Source organism: Glandiceps talaboti, chromosome 4 (assembly GCF_964340395.1).
Source record: "Glandiceps talaboti chromosome 4, keGlaTala1.1, whole genome shotgun sequence".
Taxonomy (NCBI): domain Eukaryota; kingdom Metazoa; phylum Hemichordata; class Enteropneusta; family Spengelidae; genus Glandiceps; species Glandiceps talaboti.
In genome coordinates, this window is record NC_135552.1 from 11,426,459 (window position 1) to 11,442,006 (window position 15,548).

At 35.5% G+C, this 15,548-nt stretch overlaps 1 protein-coding gene across 1 annotated transcript in view; it reads left to right on the forward strand.

Annotated features, from left to right (window-relative positions):
* The window catches only part of LOC144433968 (partitioning defective 3 homolog), a 77,628-nt gene that overhangs the window by 18,942 nt on the left and 43,138 nt on the right, over nt 1–15,548 (forward strand). The window contains exons 3-4 of the mRNA XM_078122388.1: nt 3,808–4,024; nt 8,821–8,999. Coding sequence (XP_077978514.1) covers nt 3,808–4,024; nt 8,821–8,999 — 396 coding nt within the window. The remainder of the gene's footprint in view (nt 1–3,807; nt 4,025–8,820; nt 9,000–15,548) is intronic.

Genomic DNA, 15,548 nt, shown 5'->3' on the forward strand with positions numbered 1-15,548 from the left:
ATTATGATATTTAACATGTAACATGTATAGTATATCCTGGTGACATTTCTCATTCACGCACGCACACTGACACATGGTACAAATTTCAACTCTTCCAATTTGATATTTCAGGATAGAAATATGTATTGTACTCTAAGCTATACCTTGCATATGGTCCAGAATAAATATGGAACTTCTCAGAGGAGGCTGGAAGGGTCTTATGTGACACCCATGTGACCGTTGAACACTAGAGCTTACCTCTATAACTTCTCATGCACTTAATCTCATTGTATAGAAGTTGACTCATACAATATTAAAATATGATGAAGAATAGACGTCGACTCTAATCTGTCAGATTTATCTAAAAAAATGAACAGCTTAGGGGGTCTTGTGGCTTACATGTACGACATGTCACTGGTTCAGTGATGATGAAATATGAGTCAAAATATTCCAAATCTTCAATATTTTCCCCACTTTTCCATAAATTAAGCTTGCACAGGTATAATCATTTTATTATTCAGTAATATTTTCCTTCAATCAGCCAGAAAGCATTCAGAACAAACAAATAGAGTTTCATCACTACTCAGCTTCCACTCATAGTGACAAGGCCTGTTATGTCTTTGGTATTTTCCCTGCCTTTACATGTAAGGAACGAATGAATGTATTGGGAACAAAAGTATCAACGTGGGTTTTGTAAACATTCATGCATAGCAAAATAGCATATAAAAACCACATGTAATTTTCGGTACCTGAAATAGAATATTACTGTCTAGGCACACCATGAAAATAATGAACATTTGATTTCTTGGTCGACACCATAATTTCTGCTCCACATGCTTCACATGCATTACTATGAAAATAAGTTGCCCTTCTTGTTTATTTTGACCCTCTACAGGAGGTAAAATGCTATTGCAGGTACCTAGAATTCAGATTCTTGTCAACAGTGCTATACAACCTTTCTTCATTGCTGTTACTGTATGTACATGTAAGGTAAAAATGTAGAACAGAGTCCATCCATTGCCGGCTGCTGTAGACATATCAAATCCTATTCCTAACCCAGCCCTGACCCCCTCAATCCCTAGCTTGAATACAAATATGTGCATACATTTTGTATTGCACAATCAATCCACTGTTTTCCATTCTTGCTGAATGTTAACTCATTTGCTGTCCAACGATCCAATTACTTCATTTCCCAACCCTATTTACTGTGTTTCAGTGCACTTACTGTTTTTGACTCAAGCCATTCTTTTCACATGACCTCATGTGACCTTACATATGTTAACAGTGAACTTCACTGAGAAACCTTATGGTGCATAGCTAACTACTCCATCTTTGCAGCCGTCACCATGGTGATGATAGTCAGGTATTGAGACTAGGGAGATTGAAGAGAAATATGCACAAAATGCTATTATCAGTCTAGTGCATCATCATCCCCTTTCAATTAAGCTGCTACAATGACTATTTCATTACATTCATTATAATCACTTCCTATTTCCGACCCATTCATCAAAGTTCATTTCAGCACTTCACTGATGTCATTATATATCTGTGTTCAATGAAAAGATGGAATTGGTTATCAGTATTAGAGTAAACTAAAAGTGAATTCTGTTATTATATTACATGATGAGTCTCCATCTACATTAATACTATATATATTCATCCTTCTCATTATATACATTGTAAAAGTATGATGTGATCAGTGCCTCTGATTCAAGCATACTTTACATATAAATGCAACAATGATGTACAAATCTCTTGCTTGTTTTCTTATACATGTAGCATTTTTGAACCATTCTCGCAAACCAGAACTGTTATTTCTTCCGCTACACTTCGAGTAGGGACCGGCTCGTTAAGAATGGTGCCGTAAAACGGTCGTGGTTTGTGACGATGGTTTAAACATTGTACTAGCCTAGACTCCAGTCCTGCTTTTCCCCAACCACGTCTGGTATTTTGCTAATGACCTATTACTTCATATTAAGCGATGACCAGAAAACAGGCACAAATTCTTATTGGGTTTGTAATTCTTCCCTCTGTTAAATGACGTTAATAGGCCATTGCTGACTGCAAACAGGAAATTGATAATACAGCGCCCTCACTCAAATTGGGGGGTATCATCACCTCAGTGTATTGTTTCTTAAGAGATTTATCTCGTGGTATTCTGTAGAAGTGTAAATCAGGGATGTTTTTTGTATTGACAGGACAGCTACCTAACAGTTTACCAGCCACCTATATTCTCCATCAAAAATTCTATGCATCTTTGCTCCATTATTGGAAACATCTATGAAATGGCTACATGCCCATGACACCTGTCGTGTATAATAAATCAGTTTTATTATATTGCATTTCAGTTCTCCATAACATTTGAATAGTCTCATTCTGTGTGTATATATATAGTGAGTATGTTTGAACCTACAACAGTTGACTGTGTGTACAGAATGAAAGCTGTCTGGGCCTCTTTTCAATAAAACATATACTTAGTACTACAAATACTGATAAGTGGTCACACATGTATACTATAATGAAGACTACTGAGTTTGTGTCATTGTTAGTTTAGGGTCACACCATCAGAGGAAATTACCAATAAACATCTTTAGATTGATTTCCTGCATTGAAAGTAAGATTCTTGAAAGGGAAATTCTTCTTCCATGATTTATTTACCAGAAGGCAAATAGTGTTTTTTCCAGGCTTCTGTATGTTTGCTTAGCTGTTAGGTTGCCATCAGGCATATATTGTAAATGATGTGTGAGCAGTGATATTTACAAATTATTTCAAGATACATTGCTTGTGTGTTAAAGCTAGGTCTGATTTTAATACATGAGATCTACATATATGTGACCAGAGATGAACTCTGTAGTACTCTGCAAAGGGCAAGGTACTGAATTTACCTTGTACATGTAAAACTTTCAACTTTGTCTGTCTAGCATGTTAAAATGTTTTCTGAGGTTGATTTATTCATAGCCCAGAGACTTTGCCATCTGGCTTGACAATGTCTTTGATAGCCAAGTCTCTTGGCTTATTTATATGGTCTTTAAAATGAAGAGGGGTGGTGGGGGGTGGGGGTGGGGTGACTAAACGGGTAAAAACCTAATGTCCATACTAACATGTAACCATTCAGGGGATCAGGGTGTTTAGATTTGATTTCTTATGACTGACTCTGGAAAAGTTGAAAGACCCAAGTACATTTGTATGAAATGTTATAATGTGGTCTAGAACTGCTCAAGTTGTGTTTTGGTGGTTTAGAATCCAAAATTTTGACTTGCCAATAGTGTTGTATAATTACAATGTATGAACATATGATGTATGGCTGGCTTCTTGCCAATCCTTATTGACATTAACATATCCAGGCATTTTTTTGAGTAGTTTTGATAATAACTTTGAAGTTTGAGAGGGTCAAACAGGATTTCAGCATGCCAAAAGTAATCTAGTGTGTAGTTGAAGAGTAGTATTAAATAAAATCTAGTCAAATTCCCGCTGGCATGTTATTTTGGCTCCTTACCAAAATTGTTGTAAAACATACCAGAAACTGCAATTTTATCCCTACGTGCAGTCCAGTTCTTAAACTTCTACAAAACACTGCTATTACTGTTAGGTATCAGTTGTTTATTGAGCATTGAGTAATGTTTTGTATTTTATTTAGCTCTTTTTCGTACTGTTCAAAGCTCTTCACAGTTTATTACCCCAGGCATGGGCCTATAACAGCACAGCAGTCCTGTAGCCTTTTGGAAGAGACAGTCCTTTGCCACCTCTGTAGGTGCAAAGGATTAGAAGGTGTGAAAGTTAGCAGGACAATTTCTAAAAAGCCATTGTTTCTTCTTTTTTTTCTTTCAGTTATTAGCGATATTTGAAGAACAAGGAAGACCACTACCACCACATAATGGTGGTGATGGTACTAGTGCTAGCTCAGCAGGAACAGCCAGTCCGGAAATGTTTCACAGTGAAATTACCAGTGCATTAGGTAGAGACAGAGATAGGGGACCCAAAGTAGGATTCCAGCCATACCATGTACATGATATTGATGTAGATGTTACTAGTGCCCATATTACAGGTAAGTTTCAAGTGATTGATATGAAGAGAACGTTGGATGGTTTCAGCAAAATGTAAACTGTGTAAGTTTGAATTTCATGATATGAAGTGTTGACTTTAGTGATTGCCATAGTTACATGTTTACCTAGCCCAGAGATTCATCTTGCAGTGTAATTAACTCAAGAAACTCTAACACCAAGGAAAGTCCCTTGGCTAAGAAGTTGTACCAGAATCATAGTCAGTGGTCACAAGGACAGTTTTCATGGCATGGAGACTGGTGACAGCATGTGTCAGTGAAGTCAAAAAAACGGTGATCATACGGCGAGTATGTGTGATGTATCCCCTCATACTCACAGAGAGTTTTATTTGGGTCAGAGTCTAGCCATGGAGAGTATCATTTGGGTCACAAGAAAGGAAGAGAGATAGCATATGGGAATAAACAGAGAAGGTCATTTGGGGTCATAGGAAAGTTGGTGAGGGTGCCATTTGGGTCAGTCTGACTATGGAGCAGGTCATTTGAGTCACAGGGAAAGGGGGAGAGAGAACATATAGGGATATAGAGAGAATGTTATTTGGGGGCAGTCTAGCCATGGAGAGTGACACTCATTTGAGTCATACTGTAGGAAGAAATACTAGTAGTATGACAGATCCAGGCCTATGTAACCACTCACTACCCCACCAACAAGCTTGTGAGAGAGTGCATTGTATAAGCAGAAGGAATGCTCAGATTTTTCAGGCTAAGGAAGAAAGAGAGAGGGAATATAAAGAGTATGTTATTTTTGGTCAGAGTCTAGCCATGGAGAGTGTTGGTTAGGTCACAGACTGTAGAAACAGAAAGTATCAATGTTGTCCTAGAGAGAGTCACTTGGTTCAAAGACCTTTGTGTCTGTAGAATGTAACTACATGACTGTATAAATGATATACAGAAGTTGAGAGGTAGTTTACAAAGTGTTACAAAATAACAATATCTTTGCATAAATTGCTACAAACTATATTGTTTTGTATTTTCTATGTTGTTCATACCATCAGAAGTACTTTGAGTAATGCATTTATAGTAATACATAACTGTATATACAAATCTCCAAATACAAAATATTATACATATTTCCATATTTATGAAGTTAATCTTTCAATAACAGTAAAAATAACATTGAGTAGAAGTTGTGTGCATGCATTCAACAGTTCAAAGTGGGTTTTGCAGACTGAGGTTGTACGACAGAAGGGCCCGAATTTAGGTGGGTTCGTAAGCCATATTACTGATGTCCACCAAACCCATATGCGGGCCGTAAAGGTTTTATCATGTACCCCATGTAGTGGCACAGAAACATGATTTGAATTACATAATCACATAAATTGGCAGTGATATATTATTTTAATTGCAAATATGAAAGATAGTGAAGAAATTAACATGCTAAATCACTGAGCGAACCGATATCGATGAGTGTGCCATTTGCCATATTTGGGCAAAGTGTGGCGGGCTGTTATATGGAAAATTAATGCTTGGGTTCGATGTGCTAAGTCCTTTGAATTGCGTTGGAATCGATACTGGGGATATGATACTATAAAGTATCAATTATTTGTTCGTATTGGTGAACTCATATTGACAATACCACTTGGAAAGAATGATAATTGACATCATGTAATAAACAATTTAAAAAATCTGATGCATCAACAATGTGATCATTTTGATGAAGTCAGCAGACACATTCCTGTCAGACACTGTGGTACGGCAATCACAAATACATGTCTGGTATGCTACAGATAATTCCAATGTAACATTATTAGATGTCTATGAAAATTTGATCTGTGTGACGCCATGTGCTATTTTTACAGCATGTAATTGCAGGAGTGTGTCTGTAGAAACTAATCAGTTCTTCATAGTATACATTCAATCAGTATAATGTCGTGTCTGTCTTTATTGGCTTGACCCAGAAAGGTTATGTCAGGTCATAATTGTTATCATCATTAAGGTCACGATAAACTTATCTCCACTTTTGATTATGGGGGAGGGGGGGGGGGGGGTGATATTGCTGTAGCCATTGGGAGTATCTTGTCGTAACCCAAAAAGTCTATGTCAGATTAAGAATGTTATCATAACTTGGGTCACTATAAAATATTATTGGCATGATTGAGAGCAATAATTTGCTGCAAAGTGAGTCTCTGGAGTGTATTTTCTTGACCCAAAAGTCTATATGGGGTTATGATTGTTACTGTCACTCAGGTCACGATTAAAAGTTATCTCATTTATGAGTGGGGGAAATAATATTGCTCCAAAGTGAGCTGAAGCGTCTGGAGTATCTTGTCTTCTTGGATGTCTTTCCCAGGTCACAATTAAAAAGTTATCTCATTTTAATATGATTGAGGGAAATAATATTGGTCCAAAGTGAGCTGAAGTGTCTGGAGTACATAATATTTTGACTTGACTCAAAAAGTCTTTGTTGAGTTATAATTATAATCCTTTAATTGTCACTGAGTCTAATGTTATCGCTACAATGTGAACTTTGTCTTTGGGCTTTAAAAATCCACTTGACATCACTTCAGTCTTCTCATATCACTTCTTGTAAATTGTAATTTACTCAAATATGATTCCGTCCTTCATCTTGAGTACATGTACTTCGTAAGAATTAGGGGCGTTCGCACAATGTCATACAAGCTCGATAAAGCGAACTTTGTTCATTATGGGGGGGGGGGGGGGGGGGGGGGGGGCTGGTGTCAATGCAATTGCTGAACTTCATTTTTGCACTTCTAACCAGATTTTGACAGAAAACTTTCATTTCTTCAATAATAAATATTTACTTCAAATGTGAGATATGGTGCTGGGTTTCTGGTTGTATTTTAATGTGTTTACAATCATGTTTTTACATTATATCGATCCGTAGTAGTGTGACCACTACAGTTTTCATCATAGTTTACATCATATATAAACAGTAGATGTCTCACTTGTGAATGTTCATTTAGAGGATGGGGGAGGTTTTTTTTCACCTAAATGGATGATGTTCATTTGTTGAGCTTGTGCGACATTGTACGATCGTCCCTTACATTGTTGTTGAATTGATTGTATTTTACTGTATTGCTCATGAGATGGCTGCAATACATACATGTTGTAGCTTATATTACTATATTCCATGTAAATAAAGCAAGTTATATAAAATCGGGTGTAAAAGCTACTGTATCAGCATTACAGATGTCTTCGGAAACTTTTAATTTAATTTACTGATCCATGTAAGATGCTATTAAAGTAAAGTTACATGAAACTGAGTCTAAAATTCTACTGAAAATTTACATATCTATATGGTTTGTATACGTACATATATATATAACGCATATATACATATAAATGACAGTTGTGAAAAATTAATGTTTCACTAGCTGTTATTTATATTAATATTTCACATCATCTTAATATAGTTCATTTTTACAGACTGTAAGAATCAGTGAAATAAGTTACAATACAAAATGTATAGTAACTCAAAAGTGGGGTGTACGTTTTGTCTGTAAAGCTTTTTCTCTCCGGATGTAATTACATTTATAAGATGGATAGTATACATCTAAATAGACCTTCTGTTTTATTCCTTTGTACGATCTCCTGTGGACCAGAGGACCTGCTGTTCAAATGCATCTTTTTCATTTACTCATGTCAGTTTTATGAACTTTGGTATTTAAAGTAAAGAAATGAAAAATCACAGTATCATTCATCAAAACCCATATTCATGATTTTCTCATTATTGGCAAAAAATGATAATTATACTTTGTAGGAAAAGTATACCTGTACCTATCAGCTTGACAAGAATCCTACATTGTATAACCGAGTTATGAATACATATTGCATTACACCCTGAGGCATACCATGATATTGCTTTCAAATCAGACTGTACAATGCTGTCAGCATACCTGTTACATTCTTGAAATGTGAAAAAGTCGTGTAATATTTTCAAATTATTATATGTCACCAAATGTCAAACATTTTGATGAGTGTTGGAATAATTGATGAAAAATCGTGAATTGTTGAAAGTACGAGGTAATTTTTTGTATCGCATTATTGTATTATAAAATGTCAAAAGTTGAGAAACTTTTTCATGTCATTATATATACTGGTATCACATTACAAAAAAGATCATAAGGGAGGAGAGGGTGGGGGTATTACAGTGGGCTCTGTCTGTTCGTTCGTCTGTGCATAATGCATCATTTCTAAGACATGCAATATCCAATTTCTTTCAAACCTGGCACAAAGATGATATGTTATAATGGACATATGCACGTCAATTTGTTTTACAACAATGCAAATTTGTCCGAATAAGGTCATATTTATAGTTATGTCAATATTTATGGCATACATGTAACTCAAAAACTGTAATACATAAAGACTTTATTCAAGTGTCTACCCCATATTATATCAGGTACAAGCTTCCTTTTAAGACATTAACCTTTGACCTTGACCTTCATGGTCATTATCAAAATCAAGCCAATTCTTGCCTATCACATATATTGTATAGACAATGTTTCTGTAATACACAGCAATGTGTCGTTCTCATTCTGTAATTGTAGTGGTGTATTTATTTGTTTATTAAAGTGTTCTATGTGGACTTATCATTCTCTTCAAATTATAAATACAGTTCTTAGTTTAGTATACAGAGAAACAGCTATCTCCATCTTACTAGGACACAAATTATATAGAATTATATAAATAAATAGTTGTTACATGTGTGCATTGTAGATTGTAGTATTGGGGTAAAAATCAGTTTGAATTTTTGTGTATTATAGCACCTACATGTATTAAAACAGGATGTATTAATATCAATTGGTCTATTTTTCCTTCAGATAACAAGTTACATGTCCGGCATGGCAGTGAGCCAGCATTGAGATCAGTGTCTCCGATATCCCATGAAGGAGAGAGTAAATATGAAGAGGACGAGAAGGAAAAGAGGTGGTCAACAGTTGCTGCCTTTGAAGGCACACGAGAACTAGTCAGCAGTTCACCTCAGGTAAGGAAATATATGGTTGACTTTTGACCTTTGCACTCTGACCCACTTTAATAGTGATCTGCTCCTTAGCTTAAATCACACAATGAAAGAGTTAGCTGATAATACAGACCAGATGATGATTTACAGTGGTGAAAGTAAGGACCTGGAATATATTAGTAGAAGATGACTTGGGTAACATTTGGGCTAAACTGAGAGATTGCTTGTTGTTAGCATTCCTTCTAACCATATGCTAAACACCCTGTAACAAGTGGTGAAAGGAGTGTACACATTGGAGAATCTTTCAGGCTATATGTTGGGCTAGACTGGAGTACACTGGACCCAATATATGTGTTGTGTACCATAGCTTATTTTAGAACCCAGACAGAATTGACACGTTAATGTATAGTATGACATGACAGTGAGGGATTTTCAGGGCTTGGACTATGATTTAACACATAGGCTTGGTAATCAGATTTTAGCCAAATGAACTGTTTCAGCTACAATTATCAATCAATTTCCATTTGTCTAACAGACCTTATAAATTTCAATTTTGGTAGTCATACTGTTTAGATGTGTTGTTTAGTAGTGTATATACTCTGGGCTATTGCCAATTTCAAGCCACGGGATGTTACAATACGGGATCAGGGTGACCAAATCGTTGTTAGAGGTTTTAGCCTGTGTAAAATTATTATGACTTGAGTCAGATCCAGTGTTCTTCAGGTACTCAAGGATTTGTTTTGAAACGTTTCAAGTTTTATGTGTCTTATAGTTCATTATCTGAGTCCTGGTTGAATCATGTAATGAGGTTTTTAAATTGTGAAGGTCACAAATAATGACGTACATGTACTAGTATATCTCAAATAAACGCCAACCAACCGCTGTAAAGATTTAATATTGTACTTACTATCTTTCATGATGTCGTATCTGTAGCTAATGAGTGAAAGGTCTATTGTTATGAGTTGTTGTTATGGATACAGTATGATGACATCATCCATTGTTACTCCGATCCATAAATCAAGCAGAGCAAGATATTCATATATAGGCATAATTTTGAAATCATCTTTGGACATGTTATAAATTTCGTTCTAGGACTTGAAAGAAAACTGTGTTGTGTATGTAATGACATGAAATCAGTGTTTGTGATAAGGGTGGTAAATGGGTAAAATGTATCTACGTGTTCCCATGGCGTTTTTATGTTGGTTTCCAACTAACCCAAATTATGGTACAATGGTATTGAAATCTTTGCAAGTTTTTCCAGATTTCCTCCTTCTGTTTAGTTCTACACTAAAATGATGGTACAAGATGTAAAAATCTGTGCAAATATTACCAGAGATTTCACTCCTGTGTGTAATACTGGGGTTGAATACCAAACCTTAACATAGTCTTTGATACCGTATAAACACATACATATAGTTCATGTTGATTATTGTGGACAGGTGAATGATCTCAAGTAGGGTCAGTCATATCCAAAGTGGAGGTAGTCTTGACAGTCACTGAGGGCTTACCAGAGTTATTTGTGATGGTACTTAGATAAGCTATCAGAACTTTTAAATGAGTCTAAATACAGAAGACTTCAAAATAGGTCAAGGGTAGTATAAGGAGTTCCAAAGATGATCTTATCTTTTACTGGTTGTTTGGGATCAAGGTGTTCTACAAGTACACATACATGTAGCCGTTTTCTTGATCAGGGTGTTATACTTTGTGGATTGGGTTTCTATTTTTGGATTGCAATTTTGTGTGTTTGTGGATCAGAGATTCGATATTGTGGATTGGGTTTCTATTTTGTGGAGTATGGTTTCTGTTTGTGGATAGGAGTTTCTATATTGTGGATTGGTTTCTGTTTGTGGATCAGAGTTTCTATTTTGTGATTGGGTTTCTGTTTGTGGATCAGAATTTCTATATTGTGGATCAGAATTTCTATATTGTGGATCAGAGTTTCTTTTTTCTGGATTGGTTTTCTATTTTGTGGATAATACATCAAGCACAACTAGCACAGGATGATGATGCATTCTTGATAAGTAAAAGTATACCTGAGTCTGTCAAAGCAGTGTGTGAAGTGTGAAAGACAGGAAGTCCTCCAATGTATTTTGTATACATATTATACCTGTCATTAATACACAAACATCTCTCTTAGAGTCTTACTGTAATTACATTACACAGTGTGAACTTTGATAGAGAATGAATCATATATGAGCAACTTTTCACAACTTACAAATTAGATTTACATGTAATTACACAATGTTGATAGAAAGTGAGCCATACATGTATGTGAGCATCTTTTCACAGCACTTACTACATTAACAAAATTTTGATCATAAAATATGTTTTTGAAGCAGCCAAGAATATTTTCATTAAATTAATGTCAAAATTATTTCCTCTGTGTTTACCAGCAACATCAATTTTATCACTCTGAATAATGTAAATTTGTAAATATTGAGTGTTATGAAGATAATTTGTCGAGATTCATGACTGTCGGTTCATGAAATCATAGTCTAGGTCAAAACTGACCGTATTACGTACTCAATGTACTCCATTACTATCGCCAATCTAGTTAAGGCAGTCATTCGAGCACATATTTCAGTGCTCCTTCCAACCGTGTTCATATAAACATAATGATGTCATGGCATGTCCCAGTGTGATTTTAGTTTAAACAGACTGGCGATGGAGTCCTGGATGGACATTTGCATATGAGTGCAGTACGATGACGACAGCCTGTCATTTTGTGATGGAATTTGTGATGGATTACTACTGACATGTGCCCTTCATGCCTCCCTCACTACAGGGGAATACCACAGATTTAACACCTTTCGCAACTGCCTTGACAAGACTTGAGATAGTAATGGCGTACATTGACTCTTGAGTATGTAATATGGCCAGTCTGGACCTAGACTAATGAATTCATGGCCAGGTTAACTTAAAATGTTCACATCCTCAGCTCTTCTAAATAACATTAATACCTGCATGTAGTATATATAATTTAAGGTATACTTAAATTTCAAACTGAAATGACAAAAATCAAAGGTCCAGTTAGGAGTAAGACTAGCATTTACATGTAGATGTGACAACAGTTGTCTGCATGGCAGAGTTTAATACTATAGAAAAAGTCCAGAAGAAAAGAATGATCTTATCAAATCCTTATGGCTGCACTGGTAAGATAACACTAATGTGAGAACCTGGAATTAAAACCCTGGCCTATAAGTACATGTATATATACCGGGGTACTGTATACATGTATATATAGCTGTGTGATACTATAATGCATACAGCCATTCACATACCCCTCCCAACCACGACATTGAATGTGTGCTATTTTGATCTCATTGTTTATGCAACTGTTTCACAACCACAGCATATTGTAGGATATTCCATATTCATTGAATACAATGTATGGTTATATAAGGTTTGCTTGAATTCAAAGACCATCTTTATTTAGCAGCAGGAACATGTGATTGACATTTTAGCATTGAGAACATTCAAACAGATACTTTATCATTCTTAAAATAGCTACAGTTTATAACCTTATGGCCCAAGGTACTTTCGTTTCATATTGAATATACTTACGGTATTCCTTATAACGATTAGTAGAGCTCTGACACCAGAATTTATATATATGATCTGAATATTTTATGATATAATTCTGTGATTACCAATAAAATGGAAACCCCATTGGGCAGCATTGCTTCCTAGGCCTCTTTGTGCATATAAATGTATATCCACCTTTGTCAGACATAGTCATGTCTAAAAATGTAGTGTTCAGTATACATGTACATGTTGTACACTGACTTTTAGTTGAAATTGGGTCTTTGTTACAGATTGTGCCAGTTTAAATACTAAGTTACATCAATTTGTTAAAATCTTTTGCATGTGACAGGACGACTCTTCAATTCAAGTCAACCATGATTTATGATTGTAAGATCAGTCAGTCAGTCAGTGTGTTACTCAGTCAGTCAGTCAGTAAGTGTGTGTGTTAGTCAGTCAGTCAGTCAGTCAGTCAGTCAGACTGTCAGTTAGTCAGTTAGTGCATCAGTCAGTCAGTCAGTCAGTAAGTCAGTCAGTAAGTCAGTCAGTCAGTCAGTAAGTCAGTAAGTCAGTCAGTCAGTCAGTCAGTCAGTAAGTGTGTTACTCAGTCAGTCAGTCAGTCAGTCAGTCTGTCAGTCAGTCAGTCAGTCAGTCAGTAAGTCAGTCAGTCAGTCAGTCAGTCAGTCAGTAAGTCAGACAGACAGTCAGTTAGTGCATTAGTCAGTACATCAGTCAGTCAGTCAGTCAGTCAGTCAGTCAGTTGATTAATTAACCTATTAATTGTTCAGTCAGTTAGTCATTCAGTGATTCAGTCAGTGTGTCAGTGAGTCAGTGCATCAGTCAGTCAGTTAGTCAGTCAGTCGATCAATTAAGCTATCAAATATTCAGTTAGTCAGTTAGTGAATCAATCCATTGATCAATTATACTAAAAATCAGTCAGTCAGTAAGTCAGTCAAATAATCAATCAATTAGTCATAATTCACTTTGTAATTATGTCAACCAACCAACCAACCAACCAACCAACCAACCAACCAACCAACCAATCAAACAATACATCATTTAATCAATATGACCAATCAGTCAATCAATCAATCAATCAATCAATCAATCAATCAATCAATCAATCAATCAATCAATCAATCAATCAGCAAGTCATTTAGTCAGTCATCAGTCAATCAACAACAGATCTTGAATACTTTGCACACCACATTAACGAGAAATTAGATCTCCTGAAAAGTTCTTGTAGCATGTGTTGGGACACATGCTAGCAGTGTGTTGAAGAAAACATACAGTAATTTACTCCATTATGCCCACAGAATTATATGTATACAGCCTTTTACCAGAAGGTCAAGAATTTCAAAGTCCCCTAATGCAACAATGATTGACAAGTAAAAGTAAATTATGTGAAAACATGCCTCTCAGCACTTGATAGATTATTTCACTATTCAGCAAACTGATGTCTGAAAGAGACGAGATTACATGTTGTCAAAAATAACATGTATTGTAACATAACGTTATTTCAAATTAGATGCACTGGAAAGATTTCCAGTGAATAGAAAAAGGATTGGGGTTGACGTGAAATGATCAGATGAGAGATAAGGAGTGTCGGTACTCGTCCTGTGAGATGAATTGAGATGGATGAGAGTAGGTTGGAAGACTTGTTACCTTGAATTAATTATCAGAGCTGTGATAGAAGCAGTCTCAACGGTATTCATGTATAGTGTGTGTGTGTCGAGGTGTACATATGATGTAGATTGCAATCAGTTGTGTTCGTAGCTGCTGATGTCGTTTCTTGTGTGACGCAGCATTGCCGGGGACTCCTGATGAATATGTCAACAAGGACCTTTTTTGCAGAAATTGTGTTTACATGTAGATGCCAGGTGTGATGAGCATCACATAACATTTCCTTGTTAGAAAAACTGGAGACACTGTGTATGAATTGTGCGTAGGTTTGGTATCTAAAATGATGAAATCTATGTTGTGTGTGGTGTGGCCTACAGCACCGTGTATTCTTCTCTCTGTTGCATCGAAGCTTGCACAGTTGGTAGGTACTTGTGTTATTTTTTTCTTGCATTTTGCATCACAAATCTCAACTCTCTATTTAACTGAAATTGACTCAGATTCTTTATTCTTATATTTATCGTTACCCTTTATAGATGAGTGGTCATAGAAATCAGTGTACCTTTATTACAATATCTAACAACGTAATGATTCAATTTATCACCATCATCGTTTGTTTTTACTGACTGAACAAGCCATACAGGATTCGCTACTCAATGAGATGTTGTGTATAGTAAAATAACAAATTTTGCTCAACTAAAAATGTCAACTTGTTTTCCTTGTTCTAGAATCATATGTCATTATAGTTTTTAACTCGGAGTGTAATAAATTATCTAGTGCAATCCAAGTATTAAAATCTCACCGCCTTCTTAAGCTGTTATTGTATACAAGGTAAATTATTTATACTGTGAGTTCGGAACTACTGCATAATTTTACTCAGCCTTGCACACAATTATTATCCTTCCAGTTAATATAGATATATGAGACAAATGACAATTTAATCGTCTTGTTTAAGATATATTATTGAATATATAAAAAACAAAAGTAGTAAAGTGAATTCTTACATCATGCTATTAAAGCAAGCGTAATGAAATGTATTCGTTATCACTGTACTTTAAGCTTGTTGTTCTTTTAGAATACGTTAACTATAATACATTGCCATGAGTTTTACTGTAAGTAATTGTATCAAAGAAATAAGAAATCTGTAACTCCCCTGTGTATTTATTGCATAGTAGTAGTACTTGTTTCATCAATTACATACAATGTGATGTTCTTTGGTAAAAACTCTCTATAAAGAAGTGAATCTCTTCAAATATACTGTTCTGTGTAGTATAAATACACAGCTGATATTAAACAACCAAAGCATCAGATATGACTGGTGACAGTTCAATGCTGGATTGAAAGGGTATAAATTGTTATTGTATATATCAATATATTGTAATTAATTATTTATAATTTCAAAAATTTAATCTAGTATAAGTTAACTTTTATCATTTCCATGGGTAA